At 38.1% G+C, this 19,880-nt stretch overlaps 2 protein-coding genes across 7 annotated transcripts in view; both read right to left on the bottom strand.

Annotated features, from left to right (window-relative positions):
* Positions 1–1,261: 1,261 nt before the first annotated feature.
* On the bottom strand, positions 1,262–4,553 carry LOC139987391 (secretin receptor). Its single transcript, XM_072003567.1, has 9 exons — positions 4,448–4,553; positions 3,905–4,287; positions 3,446–3,540; positions 3,213–3,378; positions 2,964–3,126; positions 2,439–2,569; positions 2,213–2,304; positions 1,916–2,054; positions 1,262–1,820 (listed from the first exon to the last, which is right to left on the bottom strand). The coding sequence occupies exons 1-9, from the start codon at positions 4,551–4,553 to the stop codon at positions 1,563–1,565; spliced, it is 1,533 nt and encodes a 510-aa protein (XP_071859668.1). The 3' UTR covers positions 1,262–1,562.
* A 1,222-nt stretch (positions 4,554–5,775) lies between these two features.
* The window catches only part of Fdl (fused lobes), a 40,047-nt gene continuing 25,942 nt past the window's right edge, over positions 5,776–19,880 (bottom strand). For 4 of the 6 annotated variants that reach the window (XM_072003375.1, XM_072003376.1, XM_072003378.1 and 1 more), the window contains 6 exons: positions 16,273–16,416; positions 15,074–15,172; positions 11,680–11,942; positions 10,273–10,884; positions 8,956–9,685; positions 5,776–8,410 (listed from right to left, as the gene is read on the bottom strand). In XM_072003375.1, the coding sequence (XP_071859476.1) occupies positions 8,263–8,410; positions 8,956–9,685; positions 10,273–10,884; positions 11,680–11,942; positions 15,074–15,172; positions 16,273–16,416 (1,996 nt within the window). In that variant the 3' untranslated portion in view covers positions 5,776–8,262. Of the gene's footprint in view, positions 8,411–8,955; positions 9,686–10,272; positions 10,885–11,679; positions 11,943–15,073; positions 15,173–16,272; positions 16,417–18,178; positions 18,286–19,880 lie in introns of those variants that run through there. The other 2 variants (XM_072003374.1, XM_072003377.1) reach the window with 2 other exon arrangements.

The following is a 19,880-nucleotide window of genomic DNA, read 5'->3' as shown; positions in this document are numbered from 1 at the left end:
GTATTTCCTTAACGTAAGAAAATATGTCAAGTATGAGCGAAATATAATCAAATTATTATCGATACGCGCTATTTCTCGTCTCAATTCTATGTTAAAAGCTTCCTGGAATCATTAAAAATTTCTTCGCTCGTTTACGTAGGAACAAGATTGAAACAGGTGAAAATCGAAAACTCCTTTTTGTCGACAAAGAAGATATTATACAATACAATAAAAAGGAACGCGAATAACAAGTTTTTAAGGTAAAAGGGTCTATCGAACTACGAGATACAAATGTAGAAATTACACAAATTCTTCTGACAAATTACAAGGGCTGGACGATAAAGGATTCAACAGTGCTCCGAATAATCACATTCACACGACGATATAATATACATTATGCCATGCAACACGTGTTGCAGATTACATCCTCGTAACGAGAGACGAGATGAGGCGAACCGCACTTGAATTGTTCGGCTTTCGATTAATGTTTCTTCTGGTCGCGCATGTCATGACATAGTTCACGCTTCGTTACTCAACCCCTGTCTTTTCGACGCCTTTCCTCACCCCTTCCTGGCACGTGACTTTTGCCACGCGACTTTTCAAAGGAACGAATTTCAAAGAAGGGGTTGTTACATGCTTTTCGACAGCTTTTCCTCTCTATCTATCTATTATACACTCGTTTGGTGCCTCTTGCGTGCTGGATAGATTGTAACTGAGTAATTGTATAACTGTGTAGAGAACTGAATGAAGAGATAGACAACTTGAAAAGCGAACATAGCGATTAAGGATATGGTGAATAAAAGACAAGGATTAAATTTTCGAAGTATCAGTGAATACATTTTTTTCATGGAAATAGACAAATTTAATGTAGCCTTTTTGGACTGTAATCAAATTTCCTTCTCACGTGTGTGACACGATATTACGTATATGCGATGTTACATGACGACGGGTTGAGAAATATCGGAGGGAAAAGAAATTAATGGCGGGAATCTGATGAGAATTTCGAATTAAAGAAATAGTTTCTTGAAAAAACAAATGTCACAGAGTGAGTGATAAACGCGAGGGTGCAGCACAAACAGGGTGGCATCAGGAACAGTATGATCGATATTTCAGTGCCTGTTGGTATAGAGGAACATACAGTTGTCGTTATCGGTTGAAAAAGTCACGTATTTTCTTGGACAAATGTGCTTTAATAAAGATATATGCACTGTACCAATGATAGGAATAATTATTTTCATTGTATTACCAATTGCATAAAATATATCATAGTTGTACAATACATACTCCTCAACGTTAAAACTATTACATTGGAATTTTCTTTAAACGATAAGATTTTCTGATTGTAATGAAGTGATACAAAATATATAAAGCTAAAGGCTACGTATTATTAATTACAAAAATAGAAAAGAATCGAAATACGGCCAACTGTAAAATTTATAATTATACTGTAATGCGAAATTAATTATTATACATAGAAGAACCTCGATCTACCAAAGATTTAAAAACAAATAAAATACACGAAAAAGCTGGATATAAAGATATAAAATTCGCGGATATAAAAGTGTTTCTTTTTAAAGCTGTTTCTATCTTGTCTCCATTTCTAGCATATTTGGCCAATAATCGTTCGATCGTAATGCGTTCCTCGCAGTGGTACCACTGACTGTTGGATGATCGTAATCGTTCGATTGTCTGCATTGGCGAGTAGATTTTCTTCTTCTCGATTCTCGAGACGTTGACAAGCAGAGGTTCGCTTTTTTCGACCATCTTATCCTCCAAGCTCGTTTTATTTCCGTTCTAACTTCGATGTTCAGCAGACAGTAAAGCAGTGCCACGAAAGAACCCTGAAGAAATGGTGAATTTTCTTATTTTCTAAGTTTACATACTTTTAGTTTACAAATTTTTATTTCTTTTTTTTTTTTAAGGCTAATAGAAGTACTTGGAACGAGGCGAAGAATTGATCGAAGAAGAGCCAAACGAGCTCCACGCGGTTATCTTTGTGATAGGAGAGCCCCAGGAATAGAGTATAGTGAGCACCAAATAGGGGTACCAATACCAAAGTAGATCTGGCCCACCTACTGTGTAAGAGAAACAAATTTATATATTCTTCGTTGTAATAATCCATCTATTCTTTTATATCGCAATAAAAGTACGTTCTTTCATCTTCAATACAAAAAGTTGCGCATCGAGCAGCAATAAATGAGTACGAAAGAAAGAGTACAAGTTATAAATTTACCTGTACTGCATCTTTTTCCGTTGCAAATGTACGGACGTCTTGAATTTGATGAACAGGACGCGTACAATGTTGAGGAACAGCAGAAAGTTGAACTAATAACATATAGTTCATTACGTTATTAATTCATAATTCTTATTTGCAGATATTTTCTTATAGCATCTTCTGTAGGAATTTTTTGTTTTTAACTCAACGAGCTTAATTTCTCATTCAAAGGTACGTCACTTACCAAAATCGATATTACGATGGGGATCCTTATAAGAAGAAATAAAGAAGGATTTTGGTGAGTGGTCCAGCAAAATGTGTCTTCGATCGTGGCTCGTATTATTATCCAAGGAACAACCACGAAAACAGGTAATCCTTAATTGTACAAATAAAAATCACGTCCTATTCCTGTCCTTCGTATTTCTAACGTGTAATACGCGATCTTTACTGAACACGTGATATGTCACCGTGTGCATGTTAGGGTTCTTTAAACGACCTTGAATGTTTTTTTTTTTTTTTAAATAATTCGAAGGACTTTTAAATATCCAATTTTAAAATGACTTTTTAAATTACTTTGATGTAAATTTGGGAAGATGTTGGATGAGCTTGATTTGATCTCGAAACCACCTTCAAAGGCTTTGAATTAATTTTACAACGACGTCGAATCAGTTTATCTTAATCTTGAAATGTACTCGAATGGTCTTGCAACGTCGTTAGATAATTATGCACTTAATTAATCGTATAATAAATTACGTCTGTATAATCTTACCCCAGCCCAGTAAAATATACAAATTAATGGCTGAACTATCCGCACAGAACGCCCAAACGACCAGATTATGCAGGTACAAACCCTCCATCAAGATCCAAGAATAATTAGCAACGATAAAATACTGCCACACACTCGTGATGCCCTTACAGATCATTGTCTGAAACTGATTATCTTAATTGTACATCGATTTCCATTAATTTTCTCTTCCATTTTATCCATCTCTTTTAATCGAATATTTGACATGCCTACGTTTCGTTGCTTGATAAAAGCGTTTTTCTCGTCGAGATAAACAACGTCCACTGTCCGTCTAATGCCATCGACGAAGATCCAGTCTCTGATCAGTGCCATGAACGCCCTCATTATGAAAGAAGCGAACAGATGCATGTGAAGCCTGTTCCTGGGATTTCTGAGTTTCCTAAGCGAGGCAATCGATCGTTACAACAAGAACCGAGACAAGGAAAGAAACACAATTAGTCGAGTACCTGAGCAGAGAGAAGATGATCATCGCGATAACCAGCATAGTGAAAGATGTGGTATAGCCGATTTGAGAGACGAGCCTGACGATAGGCAACCATTTCTACGACAAAAGCAGAAATTAAATCTATAGAATTACATTTTGAAGAACTTATAATTTTATTAAATATAAAATTCGTCGGTTAAACGTAACTATAAAATATATTAAATAAAAAATATATTATAATATATACTAATAAAATATATTAAAATATATTAATTATTAGTGCAAGGTATAAATGGCAGAAATAATTCCGAAATTTACGAGAAAGAATGATTTCACTTTCTTGTACTATGGATAAACTTTAGCGATATAATCTTCTTTTGCGAGGAACTTAGCAAAAATTCTTTTACGCGATAAAAATATAGACAACGTAATCTCAAATAAGTTAATTTTAAACGAACGCGTGTAAGCTCAAAATTCTTACAGCCAACAGAAAAGATTCAAAGTTTCTGTAGTCTCGAGGGTCGGTCATCTCATCTATTTCCAGGATGGTCTCCATGAGGTAGCGAGTAGTGAATTCATCGGACAACTCGCATAAACTGTAATTACTCCCGGGAATATTGTCGTAATTTGTGTACCATTGACCATTTGGAAGACAAGCTTTCGTGGCCATCGCTATAACGCGAACATTCGACTCCAAATTGTTCGCTGCGGAATTTAACTGGTATATCAGGCCAGTTTCAGGAGGACAAGGTAGAATGGCGATGGTCGAGGCCTCGGTATACGACCAGCAAAGTATCCCGTCAAAATGTGGCGGGCAATGACGATATTTTAACGTTGCATTTTGTGACGTTATGTTGCGATCTATTTGTTAAAGATACGTAGGCGATTAAAAGATTATTTATATTTATACCCACTTTGAAAGACTTTCGTCTTTCTCATGGAACTTTCACCGTTTCCTTTTTATTCTCGGAATAGGAAAAAAGAAAATGAATATAAAAAACATTAGTCACGTTGATAGACTTACATTCTGTCATCAATCCATCGCATTTCTGTTTTTGTTCGATAAAGAAACGTTCGATGTTCGACGTTGCGTTGACCTTCACTACTGGTTCCATTTCAGTCGATGTCATTTCGTGCACTTAATGTCATTCGAGATGACAAAATTTATTAAAAGGTTGACGGTCCAGAGTAAGTTTGGTGAAACGTTAGGAAAACTTTGTAATATGAAATATATCTTTGAAGTATCGAATGGAAAGAATAAACGAGTAGCACAGAAACACTGATGCGAACCTTTTGAAATCTGGTATTGAAGTGACCAGCTCGTGGATTACATGGCTATGGGAATGTTTGCGATCATGCCTCGCCCTTTGTCTTCTCCTTACTATAGCTATATCACTATAGTCACCTGGAGGAGGGACAGACTCGAAGTAGAATAAGTCAGCTACGTGTCAGCCAAATATCTTCGATTCTTCCACTGTGAATATTTATCGAATCGAATTCTCTCTCAAGATAATTAACACGTAATATTTCTCTGACAAATGACTTGTAAATTTGTTTATTAAACTCTTCCCATTTATTTGCAGAAATATAGATACAAAATAAAGAATAAAATAAAGATCATAGGAGAAAAATACGATAAGCTGATTTTTGTCGATCTTCTGCTCTTTATATCGCTTGGTAACTACAAATAAGTAATTTAATATGAAATAGTCGAAGAAGGAAATAACTTCTAAAACTGGTTAATTCTACGATACAAGTCCCCTGAAAATATGCAATAAATTCACCTGTGACCTTCAAATGGTGATTACAAATAATTTTGCTGAACTTATACGTCTGATCGATAATAATATACCTTGTTCAAAGACTAATTGTATTTATTAAAGGGCAATGGCACAAATGTCGCTACTTACTGCAAATTGTGTTGTACAATTTAGAAGATAAATGCAATAAAGCAAATCGATTGGCCATCGCATGTACCATCCATCAAGACGATGATAGACCAAACAGTCTCTCGAGGTTCTCAGCCAATATTGATAGAACCACCAAGGAGCAATCGATCATCCAATTGTATCAGAAGTATAGATAGACTAAAGCTATTATTTTAGCGATGATTAGAAATCAAACAACACCTGAACAAAGACAAAACTTTCATCGATCGCAGGAATGATATTGTCTTTCCTATCGGAGCAGAGTAAAAATTATGAAAAATTCGATTTACAATTTCTTTTCTGCCTGATTTTTACGCTTACATAAGAAATCACAATCGAAATCATATTTTCCAGCGTGATCTTCTGGACGGACAAGATGGAGGAGGAAAAATTCTCCGGGGTACAAATGAACGACGAGAACCGGTGTATTCAAAATTTGTTTTATGTTAAATTTACACCAATCACACTTTACAACAGATCGCATTCCTTCGTAGATCAACCTGGGGAATCATCCGCGTGCAATTTTCATCGTTTCTTCATTAACGTGTTTCAAACACCGAAACAATTTTACAGACAACGTACTAAGTTATTTCTCTTGCTTTAAAAATCCTTTACAAATCTTTTAAATGATCGAAAATACCCAACAAACGTCACGCAAGACGCCACACACAGCGAATGATTTTCCGCACCGGATCCAGCAGGGTCAAGCTTAAAATCACTTCTATGTTACAGCCATCGATGTCGCTAAGTTGTTAGTAAGTACATACGATTCATTTTTCCTCCCGTTATCGTTCTATTAATTATCTAGTTGCTCTTCAGCCACTTCCAATACGATGATCGTATTATTTACAAATTTCCACGGCTATTCATCGTCAATAGGCCATTTTTATATCTCTCGGAGATAGTATCTCGTTAACATCAAGACGAACTCCTCCGAACGTGTTTACAATTAATTAGAAAAGACACGAAGCACGGATTGGACGCTCGGTCTTACAGATCCGCGACAATTCTTCAAGAATTGTTAAACGACTCTCTCGATTCCCGATGTTTGTTCGTCAAGAAACTTCTTTTATATATAATAATCTGACACGGCTTCTTCACGGTCCTCGTTACAAACGGGAAGGTAATTATCGTACAAAGTATCGTGGTTTCTTTGGCTTCGAGGGATACGCGTATGCTGCCAAAGAATGGAATTCCTTGAACGTTTCCTCTTACACAATTCATTTTATTACTCGACTATGTTCTTCATTTGGAATACGGTTTGGTATTTGTGGGATTTTGTTCTATGTAGGACCTAGGTCTGGCAGTTTAAAGAGGGAAGCCTATGCGGATTGGCGCCGTGATTTCCGTTTCTAACGGCCACGCTTCGCTTTATCGTGTGACAAATAATGGTATATTTCCAGTCTCCTGATCACAGGAATCCTTTAATGGAGGAAAGTAGCCATAAGGATCGGTAGTGTCTTATGTCGAACGTCTTTTTTCTCGTTTACCGAGTGTATGGACTGTCTTTTCTAATTTTACCACCTTGAATGCCGTTTCTATGCTTTGTTCGATGGTATGTCTTTGCCTAGACCTTTTGCCGTACTTAATTTCTTAGTAGAAGTAACAGGAAATGAGAGTTTTCGTTAATCAGATAGTATAGGTTGAATATACGAGCGAAAGCTTAGAAAATCTTCTTCAACCATCCATAACTCGAAAACTAATGTACGTTAGACATATATTGAGATGGCGTTTTCTTATTTATATCAGTGTGTTGATTACTCACTCATAACTCACTCTGTATATACAAATTTTATTGGACAAATTCTTCGGCTTATCGTTTAAGTTCATAACAAGAATTAAAATATATGTATAATAATCGAGATAATTGATATTATAAAATTCCTCCAATATTCTAAATTATCTTGCAATATAAAACGCTTTGATTAAGACGTGTCATTTAAAATCGCTAAAATAAGAATCGATAGATTTATAGTTTATTAAAATAAGTAAAGACGAATAGAATATTTAATATCGTGATCGATAGACTTCACTATTTTCATTAAAAATTAAATATCAAAAGCATCTTAGAAAAATTCCGGAGCATCAAAAAGACACTCAGAGGTGGTAGGATTAGACGAGCGGACGATGCGACGATCTCGATGCCTGCCATCGAGATCTCTCAATAGGAACGCGCTCGCTGTTTACACATGAAATCGTACAACAACGAGTAGAATTACAATTGGAAAGGCACTTCGAACGAAAAGTATGGCATCGAGCTACGACCAGGCATCGCGTAACATTAAAAAATCGCGCTCTGTGTATCTTTGAATTGACCTTGTTCATTTTACCTTCCTGTATAATCTGTCGTACATGGTCTCGTACAAATATCAAATACTCTGCCTATATCGTTTTCATACCAGGGAGAAAAACGAAACCCAAGAACATTTGTGTCGTTGTGCCTTCAACGCCCGGCAAGAATGAAAAAGCCAGTGAAACGCTCGAAAACTTCCTTCCCTTTCTTCCGTAGAAATAAATCCTCCAACTAGAGATCACCAAGGACTTTCAATTTGACTTCTTGACTTCTAGGAGGAATCTCATTGTCTTCTTCCACTCTCGACGATTGCCTCTCTCGAGTACTCCGCACTAGGTCGTCCTATGTCTCTCACGTGACGTCCACATCTTCGTGGATCGGTTCGTAGAACGAAAATCGTTATCGAACAACCGATAGTTTCGAGATGCTCGGTCTCGTCACGGTTAAAACGATCAACGAGCTTCTATCGACGGTGATGTTGCAACGATCTACAAGCTCGGCGTGTTCTAGCGAAAGTGGCGGGCAGAACCACCTCGTGTAACGTCTTCCATTCACGCAATTATCGTGTCTAGGCGTACAATTCCAGGCGAAGGCGATTATGTTCGGGCTAGCGAACGGTCAGAGACATTTGCCGGGATTCTGGGAACACCACTGCGGCCACATGGCTTCTGTTTTCAATCCACGGCTGGTTAGAAGCTCCATGTGTGCGGCTAGCCTCGTGTACACGCTTTCGTCTGTCGAGTAGCCGTTGGTTGGCATGTCGCTCCTGTGTATAACAAAAATTTATTCCGTGATTATCGTTATACGAAATTGAATAACATTTGAAGAGATAGGTAGTGAAAATACAAGATGTTTCGATAATTGTAATATCATGGAGTTTGGAAAAAATGATTTTAAAACGATGTTCGGTATCGAACAACGTGACATTCTCCTTTGATTTATTAGATTGTCCGAAAAGTTTCTTTCGTTTCACAAGGTGATAATAGATGAACAACAATTTCTGTTTTATATTATTTTATTGAATCAGGTATGATCCATTTCGTTCTATCTCTATTATTACATTCGTGCATAATTCGATAAACTAATATAAAACAAAAAATATTGTGCGTTTATTATTTCCTTATAAAACGAAAGAAACATTTCGGACAACCTAATACATCTTTTTCCGACAGAGATACTTAGGAACATGTAACGTTTCAATTTTTCTTTGAGATATAATTCATTCTTTTATCACAGATTTCTATCTTTTATCAATCGAATTGTCGAAAGAAGAATCTTTGTTTATCTACATTTTGGATTGCCAACACTCACCATAATCTCTCAGCGAGAGCAGATGCCCTGGGCCATAGTCGAGGTCCCAAGGACGCGTCGCCGGTCTGCTCGCTCCAGATAGCTGCCTCTCCGCCCAAAACGAGGCTAAAATGTTGCTGAGCGTAATCTCTCCAAGGTCGATGATTGTAAACAGTTTGCCAGGTACGATACTCGCCACAGGCGGCCTCTCCGATCTCTCTCCATTTGCCAAATCCACAATCCAGATACCACGTGTCCACGTGAGAAAGAATCACTCTGAAACCGTCTTCTAGAAGATCTAGTGTCTCCGGCCAGTTGCTACCTCCCCATGATTGGATCACGTGAATCTTTGGATCGAAGTACATGGTGATGTAAGGCCTCTTTGTCAGCGGGGAACTCCACAGAATCACAGCCTTTGGCGTTTCATCGTGATTGGCCTTCACCAACCTTTGCAACATCTTCGTTTCGAATTCGGCCCACATAGCATGATGATCGGTCATATTCTGTGCTTGCATCGCGGCCGTGATGTTTCCGTACTGTGCCCAACAATCCAGGTTCACCTCGTCCCCGCCAAGGTGCACGATGTCCCGAATTTCGGTCAGGTCCAGAAGCTCCCTGTACAGCCCCTCTAATATTCGATAGGTGTGCTCGTTGATGGGATTCAACTGGCCGCAATTCGGCTCGCCGCAATACGACGACCATGGCTGCTGATCAACGCAGAGAGCCAGCTCCCCGTAACCGTACTCCGTCCCTGAGTAAATTAACAAGATCAACGCCGGCCTGAGATGAGTTGATGATGCGTTCAGGCCCGACTAGTTTGGTCATTTGGGATATAACGTGTTTTTTTGTCGGACGTAAAGAACATGATAATGAAAAACAGCGCCATATCGATTACAGTTAAGTTAATAGTAATAATAAATAAAAAGAAAAAAGTTTGATAGACGAACAAAAACGACGATTGAATTTTAAATCGGGCAAATTTACGTGTACATTAATCCTTTAGTTTCAATTCAAACATCGATTACTAGATGATTATGCAAAATTTATATTTATGCAACAAAAAGGATAGATCGAGCTCTTTGAATTTTGCCCTTCTGTATATTTGCATCTTAGAATTTCCCATGAATGGACAAAAAACTGCAGCCTTATTAGTAATTAAATTACATTTTGTCAGAGATAAGCGAATCGTCCAGACATTTTTCAGCGACAGTTATATATCCACCCTTTATTTCTCCTTTTTTAACCACCACCAGCATTCAAGCTTCAACCTATCGTCTCAAAGCAGACATATCCTTCCTGCAGCCGTACAATTCCACCCTAAAACCGTTGAAAACTCACCCCATTGCCAGCCAGCACCAGCATGTGCCGGAGAGTCGATCTCGACGAGTACCCTGATGCCGCGGATCCTCGCGTAATCCGCGAGATCCTTCACATCGTCGGGCGTATAGATCTGATCTCCGCTATAAGCGCCCCATCTGGCCATTTCGGGGAACTGGGCTGAATCGAAGGGAAAGCTCTGCGAGTCTGATAGGTGCCAATGGAAAGTGTTCAACTTCGATGCCGCCATTCCGTCGATCACGCGTTTCAGTCGCTCGATGGGAAAGAACTGTCTTCCCGTATCGACCAGCAAACCTCTGTAGGGGAACGTTGGCTTGTCCTCGACGGAAGCGCGAGATAACACTCGCAAGGCACCTTCCCTTCCGGCAGATTCGTCCCACCAGATCATTTGGCCGAGCGTTTCCAAACCGTGTCTGGCGCCGAAGAAACTTTTTCCGGTTATTCGAGCTTCGAGAATCTTCCCCTTAGGCATCAGCTCCAGGGTATACGACTCGTCCGTGTCTAAGTTTGGCCCTATCGCTCTGCCATTTCCGGCGGATAGGTAGACAACGAACACGTCCACCCCGGATCTGCTTTTAGCGTTTGGCACCTTCATCAGGCTTCTTATGTTACCTGAAACAGGAGGCCTGAGTGTCAGTAGCGATATCGTGGTTTCAAATGTACGATAAATAAAGTTATTTATCTAAATCTATCAGTAGCGAAGTTTAGATAACTCGAGTAGTTGCTGAACTTTTCGCCGCTACCGATTAGCGAAAGACGTCTGTATGGCTGCATATATGCGTTGATTATAAACGTATTGTTGATCATTCTTTGACGCGCGAATCGGAAGAAGCGAATATGCCTCTGAGTCGATATTCTTCGCTTAAAAAGAAGAGACGAAAAATACTAACTAGCTTCCTGCAATCTAACTCGGAGGATATTCAAAGATTACGAGGAGCAAACGATGATTTGAATTTTACATGGTCAACGACTGACTAAATTATATCATTTCGATGACAATAGTTCGGGTATAGAAGTCGCTTCGAATACACGTTCGACTGCGTTAGATGCACTTTGTCTCCACAAACAAGCGAAATAAATTCATTGCCGAAGCAACGAAACGTGATTACGTCATGTATCATCGACGATCCACAGTCATGCGTTGCGTCATTCGTCGCTTTGTTTGCACTTGACGCGAAAAGAAGGTCCAGTCGCAACGCACGATATCGTTCTACAACACGAAGAGTCCAATATTGCGAGTCTTGGTCCCAAAATGATTAATAAACGAATAACTGTTCCGAGACTTTCGATCAGGGACATCCTTCGACATTCGGTTCATGCGTGAACAAACTCCTTATCATCATTCGTGGATAAAAAATATAAAATTATATAATAATATTCGGCGAAAATAAAAAATTGAATCTTCACCGATGAAAACATCCTTGGCGTGCTCCAACAGATTCTTCGCTTCCTGGTCGCTGGTGTTCACCGTGACGAATTCGATTTGCTGCAGATGTATGATCACGCTATCTTCGCCCAGGAACACGTTTCCGGTTGGTCTGGGCCAGAGAAGCCTGGTGTTTCCGCCGCAGAGGGCGATACAGCTGGCCAAGGAGGTCCTCGAAGATCTGACCGCTCTCCTTTCGCATCTTCCAGCGACGCAGGCCCAGGACCACGGACTCTGAAACGTTCTGCGATCCAACAAGAATCGTTAGATTTTAAAGAAGACATCGATTTGCCTTTGTTTTTCACCTGTTATCCTAACTCTTCCTTGGAACGTCGTATTTTACGATACTTTAACAAGCACCAAATGGATAATTTGCGATGAAACATAGCCAGACAAACAGACAGGGTTGGTAGAAGCGGTACGAGTCCAATGGTAGGGGTGAACGTACACGAGGGTGGCTTTTATATTTTAATGTCGGTATTTTCTTTCTCTCGTTTCTTCCTTCGTTCTCTAAAACTGTTTCTCATAAAATTATGATAATTATATTTGGACAGTGTTCGCAAACTTGATCGGAGAAACTGATTTATTTTGAGATACGATCGCTTCGAACATTTGTATCAGAAGCGTCTTGAGATTTATATGAAAAAGATACAACGCGTAAAAAATGTTACGTGAACGAACAAAGCCAAATGAATATGCGATGAGTTAAATGGCGTGTTATTATTCGACGCTGTTAAAGATATTATGTTTTTTTGCGAGTGAGATGAAAAAATACCCCGACAGTAAAAATTGTATGAGAAACACAACACGAGGAACTGAGTGCCAGATGACGTGTGCATACAGGAAAATGGTGCAGTGCTGGGGGAAAATCGAAGAAGGGAGAAGAAAGATCGTGATAAAGATTCGTAAGGTGGAGAACTAAAATCTACGGGCGTAGAAGCGATCAACGAATAACCGATCGATCGATTCTTATGAACCTCGAGTGTCCAGTGAAATTCGGTAAAATTAAAATTAAAACTGTTACCCGAGGGAAAGAGGTAACGCTTGGACATAATTTCATTATCTAAATCTTCTATCTATTTGATGTGGTTTCATATTTGTCGAAAGTAAACTATACCACATTTATATTTGCAATGTAACTGAAATTGATTTCTCTTCAACTAAGTTTCGAAATTACAGAAATTTCTAACGTAGCACTTGACTCGGTGAACGCGTTAAAAAAGAATTTCACAATGGAAGAAATAGATTTTTACTCCAGAGCTAACGATAATTCGTTTATTTCGCTGGAGTTTCGTCGAGTCTAAGGATTCATAGAGAAACGAATATAAAAACGTACACACAAAGTTCGTTGTTAATTTTGTTGAGATTGCGAAATTAACGCGAAGTCTAAGAGATCTATTTTCAGTTTGGCAGACGACAAGGCAGAAATATTTGGAAAATAACCGAAACAAGGATCGGATAGATCGGGAGATTCTCGGAAGACGGGAAATGCAAGTCGAATGAAGACGAGGATCGAGGCAGTGGCGTGTGAAGCACAACCTGAAATATATGTTACCATCGAACAGATAACATCAGCCTGATAAATATTCATGAGACGCTTAATTATGAAATTACAAATATTCGTGAAAGTCTTGGTATAACATTAAAAACGAACCCTCGATATTATACTCGTATTTTTCAAAGAATCTCTCGTTAATTAAAAGGCGTTAAGCTGGATAACGACGTGTTCACGATTTATTCATGATTCCTACGAGTATTATTCTGTTTCCTGAAACGTGTATGGTGTATAAATGGAAGTACGTCAATTATGGCTTAATTTACGACAAGATGTAATCCTATCCGTGTGGATAAGAGCGAAACGTTAAAGGGTGTAATTGTTAATTTGTAATTTCACGACCGTTGAAAAATACGTGTATATACAGATTCCAATTAAATAAACCGTCTAGGAACAAGTCACGCAATGATGATGATTTATTTGCGTTTCCTGGCTGGAAAATGGCGAGAACGTTGCAACGGAAGAGACGATTGCGATTCACGAAGAGAGACAGTTCTTTTAAATACTCTTTACTGTTATATCGTGCAACCGTAACACTTCTATAATTACACAGAACGATGTAAAGAATTGATTTGTACGTACGAGAAAAATTATACGTGGTTCCCCTTAACATAATTGTTGCAACTAATAACTACCTTATATTCTTGGAATTTTATCCTCTTTGTTAGTCTCCATTTCGATATAGTCTGTATTTTAATAATTATCGCAAACGTACTGTCCAATTAATGTTTGTTAGCTAAAGTCGTTCAATAAATATTCTATTTACTTTTGTAATTGCGAGTAGTTTTATCACGACATATTTCCAACTGAAATAACCGAATTGACGTAACACATGCGTCAGCAGCAACAAGTATGTTAAAAAAAGGTACTGTTATACTTTGTAACTGCATCGATGTATGAAGGTAAAAGTAGTGCAACAATATTGAATATGTAAACAGCATCTAATTTTGATCTCTGATTTTTTCTTCTATTTTTAAACGTTTTAGGGATATACGTATCGCCGTTCCAATGTAATAATGACGTAAGTGAAAATTTCGAGATAAACGCGTTACCAGTCTCACGCATATCTAATTTCTCTACTATAAAAGTTTCATAATTTTCCGAACATGCCTGGCCACTATATCGCGGTAACATCGTTATCGAGATATAAATAACCTTGTTGGCTATCGCACTTCGTAGCAATAACGGTAAGTGAGATCAAGTTGTTTATCGTAATCTTATAAAATATTTCCTTCGTCGTTTAATTCCAACTTTTACTAAATAAAATTATTTTTCTTCCTCTCTAGAAAAATCATTTTCTCGCAGTTGCATAATCGTTGCACTGGAACGTCGATAAACGTACGTAGTTTTTTCTGGTTGCGTAAAAGACGCAGTATTTGCTTAGTCGTACGAATAAAATTGATAACGTGTCTACGATAACGATAATCACAGATGAATTAACAGTTGTCAAATATCCGAATACCTACAATCATATTTACATTCGCATTCGAAAATTTAAAAGTCCGTTTCTCCTTCATACATAATAATCGAACACGACGACTACTATGAAAAGATCAAGTCAGATTATTCAAATGAAATAGTCAAAGGTTGAAATGAACGGATAAATGAACATGCAGAGAGTACGAAAAAGAAAGCAGACGGGCGTCAGCTGGTGTCCCAAAGAACAGTCGATGAAGCGGATGACGGATCATCCCCCGAGGGAAGAAGAAAAATCGCGGATGGCGTTTGGAGATGGAGGACAAACTTCTTGAGCAGAGGTACAAAAAAGAGAAAGCTTTTTAGCAAATACAGGCATCTCTCCGGGTCCAGGAAGACGTTACCTAGGCTCTTCCAGATACTCGTAGAGCCGTTCCTCGGGTTTCTTCGTGCTTTCATTACCGACCAGGAAAGTAACCAAGCCTCGTTGCAACTCCTTCAGTCTTTGACGTCGATCACGGTTGTGCGGGAGGTAATGAACGAAACGAGATATGCGGCAACAAAAGGTACAAATAAAGATTAAATAAATAACGGCTTGTCCGTTTTTTGGGGGGCATGGCAGGGATTCGTGGAATCGTAAGAAGCAAAGAAATATAAAGTGGTTCGCGAAACTACTCGAACATTTGCCATGGAAAATTTTTCCGAATATATTACGCGCATTGTACGAAATATTTCGAAATTTTGTCGATATATTGTAATAAGTTCAAATTTGTTCATGTTTTGCATAATGCATACCCGTAAAGAGTTTCTGCGATAAGTGTTATGTGAATAATTTCGTGGGTTACTTTGTGCGATATTTTCACGCTATTTTTTATATATAGCAATATTTTACCATCGATAAGAAAAATACAAGAGGAGTTTCACTGTGTTTCACGTGCAAAAAAGATGGCCTCGATAGCTTTCTTTAATTTGCCATGGTTATCGCTTAATGAGTAGGCCACGAATTGTTTCCAGCTGATAGCTACAATTTTGTATTATACTAAAACATGGCACAAAGGAAAATTTAAGCACAAAAATTTACTAAATATACCGTTTTTATAATGCGTTCCTATCGTGTTCTTATCAACAATCTTTCACAGAAATCACATTACAGCTATAAATCTAAACACATTCGTGGTTTCGTCATTACGTAAAATCAACGATAAAGACAGAACAAAAAAAGACAACAAAATTTCATTCATTTCTATTTTTCTCCAAAAACCAATAACACGAACATCGCGTATATAAATAATTGGATCAATAATGGGAACCGACAAGGACGAGAAACAAAAATAAAAAGAACGAGACACGACTGAAAAAAAAAAGATTTAAAGAAAGATAAAAGCCTGAAACCTTGCATTCTTTCTTTCTAATTAGATTCGCGACGACTGTTGGGAACGATAAGATCGTCGTCGGCGTGTAAAAGAATGTTCGATCGAATGGCGCCGATCCGGGCGTCTCGAGAACGGCACGGCGACCATGTGAAGCTTAATAGGCGATAATAGGACCGAGTATCGACTCGTTCGCCTGGCTACCCGGTGCATCGTTATTATCGCGTACTCACCGTCGTGACGAGAACGGTTGGAGAGAAGCAAGCGGCGGAGCGTGCGCGTACATGGCGATGAGGAGGACCCCGGTCGTCAGGACCAGGAAGAGGAGGATCTTCCTCATCCATCCGCTCGGTACGCTGCCTACCATCCTCGACAGTCTGAAAAACAAATTAATTGCAACTCGTTATTATTTTCGCGTGATGGAATTTTTTCGAGTTTCCTCTTACGTTTTATTAATAATAATTAGCGAAGAGGTGCATCGTTATGTTACGTTTCAAGTAACTGGAAAATAAAGACTACGAAAGTAAAATAAAAATAAATATCGGTAGGTGTTTTAATGGCTGACGGTATACATAATATCGTTCTTTTTGTGCTATGCATCAAGATGCGAATTAATCGCTCGTGTCCGAAAGAAGAATTTTAAAAGTTACAATAGTCGAATTCTCTGAGTCGTGAAAATGATCTTAACGAGCAGATATATACTATCAAGCAAATTAATTAGATCAATTCAATTCTTATAACACAGCGATGTAATAAATAACACGATGAAATAATCTTTGGAATAAATATCAATGTTAAATATTACGAAATAATAGGTGAAATGAAACTACCTTTTTCGAATTAGCAAATAATTAGTATCTCACGCCAATGCAAAAATAAATAAAGATTTTTAGGGAAGATATAATCCGAGCAGAAAATTTTATGAATAGTAGTACTTTTATATTTTATATTAGGTCGTCCGAAAAGTTTCTTTCGTTTTATAAAATAATGGAGATAATGGATGCACAACATTTTTCGTTTTATATTATTTTATCGAATTACGTATGATCCATTTTGCTCTATCGAAATAAAGATCACAACGTTCGACGGATTAGTTTTCACGTTTGTATAAAGATGCGTTGTTGTAAAAGACGCGTCTGTAAAAGAAAAACACTTTTCGAACAACCTGATAGATTATTTGCACGAGAAATACGAGAGTTCGTGAAATATTGATTTGTAAAATTATCGAAGGTAAAGTGCGGTATCGCAATCATATTGATTGTACATATTGTACATATTTGCTTTTATTTAATATTTAGTTTGATATCGATTTTTTCCGTTTTCTTTAGATTACTTAGATTTTTACACTATAGTCGAGGGTGTAAATTATTTATCGCGTGTATCTTTCGCATTTGTGACATGGGTAAACATAACAGTGTTTGAATTGCTTTCAAGCTATTACCCGATGGAACGTTGCCTATTAAAATAATTTTCTAGCGATTCTTAGCGATTTATTTTCTGAGAATCGATCGACCATTACACTTTCATTTACCGTGGTCATGAACGAAGCCATAAATTACGAATCTCGGTGAGTCGGCTTACGTTCAAGCCGAAATAAAACTGGCAGAGTTTCCAAGCTTAATCTCGCACCAAGAGATCAAACGATTGACCAACTACAGCAATTTGATAGAAGACACTCGGTAGTAAATACTTTGATATTTGCCTAACTCTAGCGTGATCCTCGAATCTCTCGTGTATCGCGCCAACAAGCTCCAAGACTTTTAACGTTTTAAGACGAATTTTTACGCAAATTCACGTTTTTGACGATGTAATTAAAAAGAAAGATCCCTTTTATAACTAATATTCTGGATATATTATATATTATTTCATATTAACTGCGTTCTGTGCAATTTCGCGCTTTCAAATATCATACAAGTGCATAGAAATCTGCGGTCTAAATATATTTATCAGATCCAAGAGAAACTTACTCATCGATCGACAAATCATTCTGCAAAAGAGATTTTTAAGTAATGAAAAAGACGCGACTATGTGAGTCGAAAATGACTGAACTGACAGAGAATTTAAAACGAAGCGGTGGCTTTCTGACGTTAACCGATCGAAGTAAAAATAAATTGAGAATCGACTGGAATTATTTTTTACCTTCGCACATAATTCCGTAAGAAAGTATCGAGTACGGAGTAATTGCTCGTTTTCAATGAAAACGGGAAACGGTATTCCGTATGTTGAAGCATCGAGCACCAGCGAGTAGCGACTTATTCCGTAGTTTCGCCTTTACTAACCGTGGACTGTGGACTAACTTCGCCTCGACCGCTATTGCGTATCGGGAGGCTCAAGTTTTCGTGTTAACGAACAACCGCTGGCCGAGAATCGATTGGAACAAACCTATATGGTAAATTGAGTCGAAGGACAGGCGAAAGTTTCACGGTAATTTTATGCGGACACGTCGATTGTCGTGCAGGGGTTGAAGACAGGGGAGACCGATGAGAAAGAGTCGGTTGTACGAAGTACGCCTTTGTCTTTTGTGCTTCTGATTGATTAAACGAGCGATAGCTTTCTTCGTGATATACAGTGAACGCTATATCAATAGGAATATTTCTCTTTTGGGCAATGATCTTTCATAATTTGTTTACGAAAGGCAAAATTCAGTCGTAGATCCTTTCTCCGAGAATTTTATGTTTCATCATTTTGAGAATCTTCGTTGAAATATTCATTCACCGGTACGACGATAGGAAAGACAAAAAGGAAAACTAACGAATTGCTTTTTTAAACGCGGGAATTTAAACCTTCAAGCTTCTGCAGAATTGCCCAACAAAACGGGGACGTTTTAGCACAAAGGGCGTGCGAGTCGAGGTGTGCAATGCACGTCCCTAAAAAGGGGACGTCTCTTCGAACAGAAAAGTTCTCGTGCTTACAAAGGGTTTTTGTTTCAAGCAGACGTGCTGTTCCATCTCGATACACGTTCCGGCGTCGGTAGAACACGTGACTCACACTTGGGGACGACGCTTTTGTGTAATTAGGTCTCGTGACCCCTTCTAAGGCGTGTCGTGTACCACGAAAATAATTCGTCGTTCCTGACCAGACAACTGATTAAGAAGAAACCCAGTGCCACGTGTTAATCTTTTTTTAATGGAAACTGTAATTATAATACAAGCTGTATTGCATGGAATATTATTTACAAAAGGTTTGAAAAAGGAAACACAGTAATTTAGCGATATTGCCAACGTTGATTTCTTTTTTATTGGATTCGAAGATCTTCCTTCTTAGAATTTTTGGCGAACGTTTGATCACGTTGGTAGGATTATTTGCGATATCATATGCAAGCAACGCTACGGGGAAAAGTAAAGTAAATTTTTAAGTAATTTCATATGAATTTTAAAAAGCAGTTGTAACTTCAAGGGTGGAGAATTAACGTTCAATTGAATTCAGAGATTTAAAATTCACAATGTTAGAATAACATTAATTTAACAGAAACGTTACAAAGTTCTAGGAATCTAAAAAATTATCAGATCTGCTTGCCAGATACCGTATAACTATCTTATGTACTGAATATGCTGTTTGCATTACTAATTCGAGTTGCAGGCCACTCCTGTGATATTGTACATGTCTACTATACATTTGTCATGATACTGCTATACATCTATCGTGTCATACGTTCGTGTGTAAGTCAGTTGGGAACTTCTCGGGTCTCGGATCGAGCTGATATTCCCTATCATAGAGTAGAATGCTGTTAACATGACTCCTGGCATCAATAATGATACCCATGTTCAGATATCACGTGAGAACCGTTGATCCGTATCCAAACTAATAAAACGTTCTAAATAAACAAAAGAAGTATTCCATC

This window comes from Bombus fervidus, chromosome 5 (assembly GCF_041682495.2).
Source record: "Bombus fervidus isolate BK054 chromosome 5, iyBomFerv1, whole genome shotgun sequence".
Taxonomy (NCBI): Eukaryota; Metazoa; Arthropoda; class Insecta; order Hymenoptera; family Apidae; genus Bombus; species Bombus fervidus.
This window is presented reverse-complemented; position numbering and strand designations above follow the sequence as displayed.

Excerpts from the sequence above, each read along its gene's own strand:
- LOC139987391 (XM_072003567.1), bottom strand. The coding sequence starts at position 4,553 with ATGACATCGACTGAAATGGAACCAGTAGTGAAGGTCAACGCAACGTCG. Across the intron at positions 4,288-4,447 it reads CGATGGATTGATGACAGAAT|TAGATCGCAACATAACGTCA; the intron begins GTAAGTCTATCA and ends ATCTTTAACAAA. Across the intron at positions 3,379-3,445 it reads ATCATCTTCTCTCTGCTCAG|GAAACTCAGAAATCCCAGGA; the intron begins GTACTCGACTAA and ends TGCCTCGCTTAG.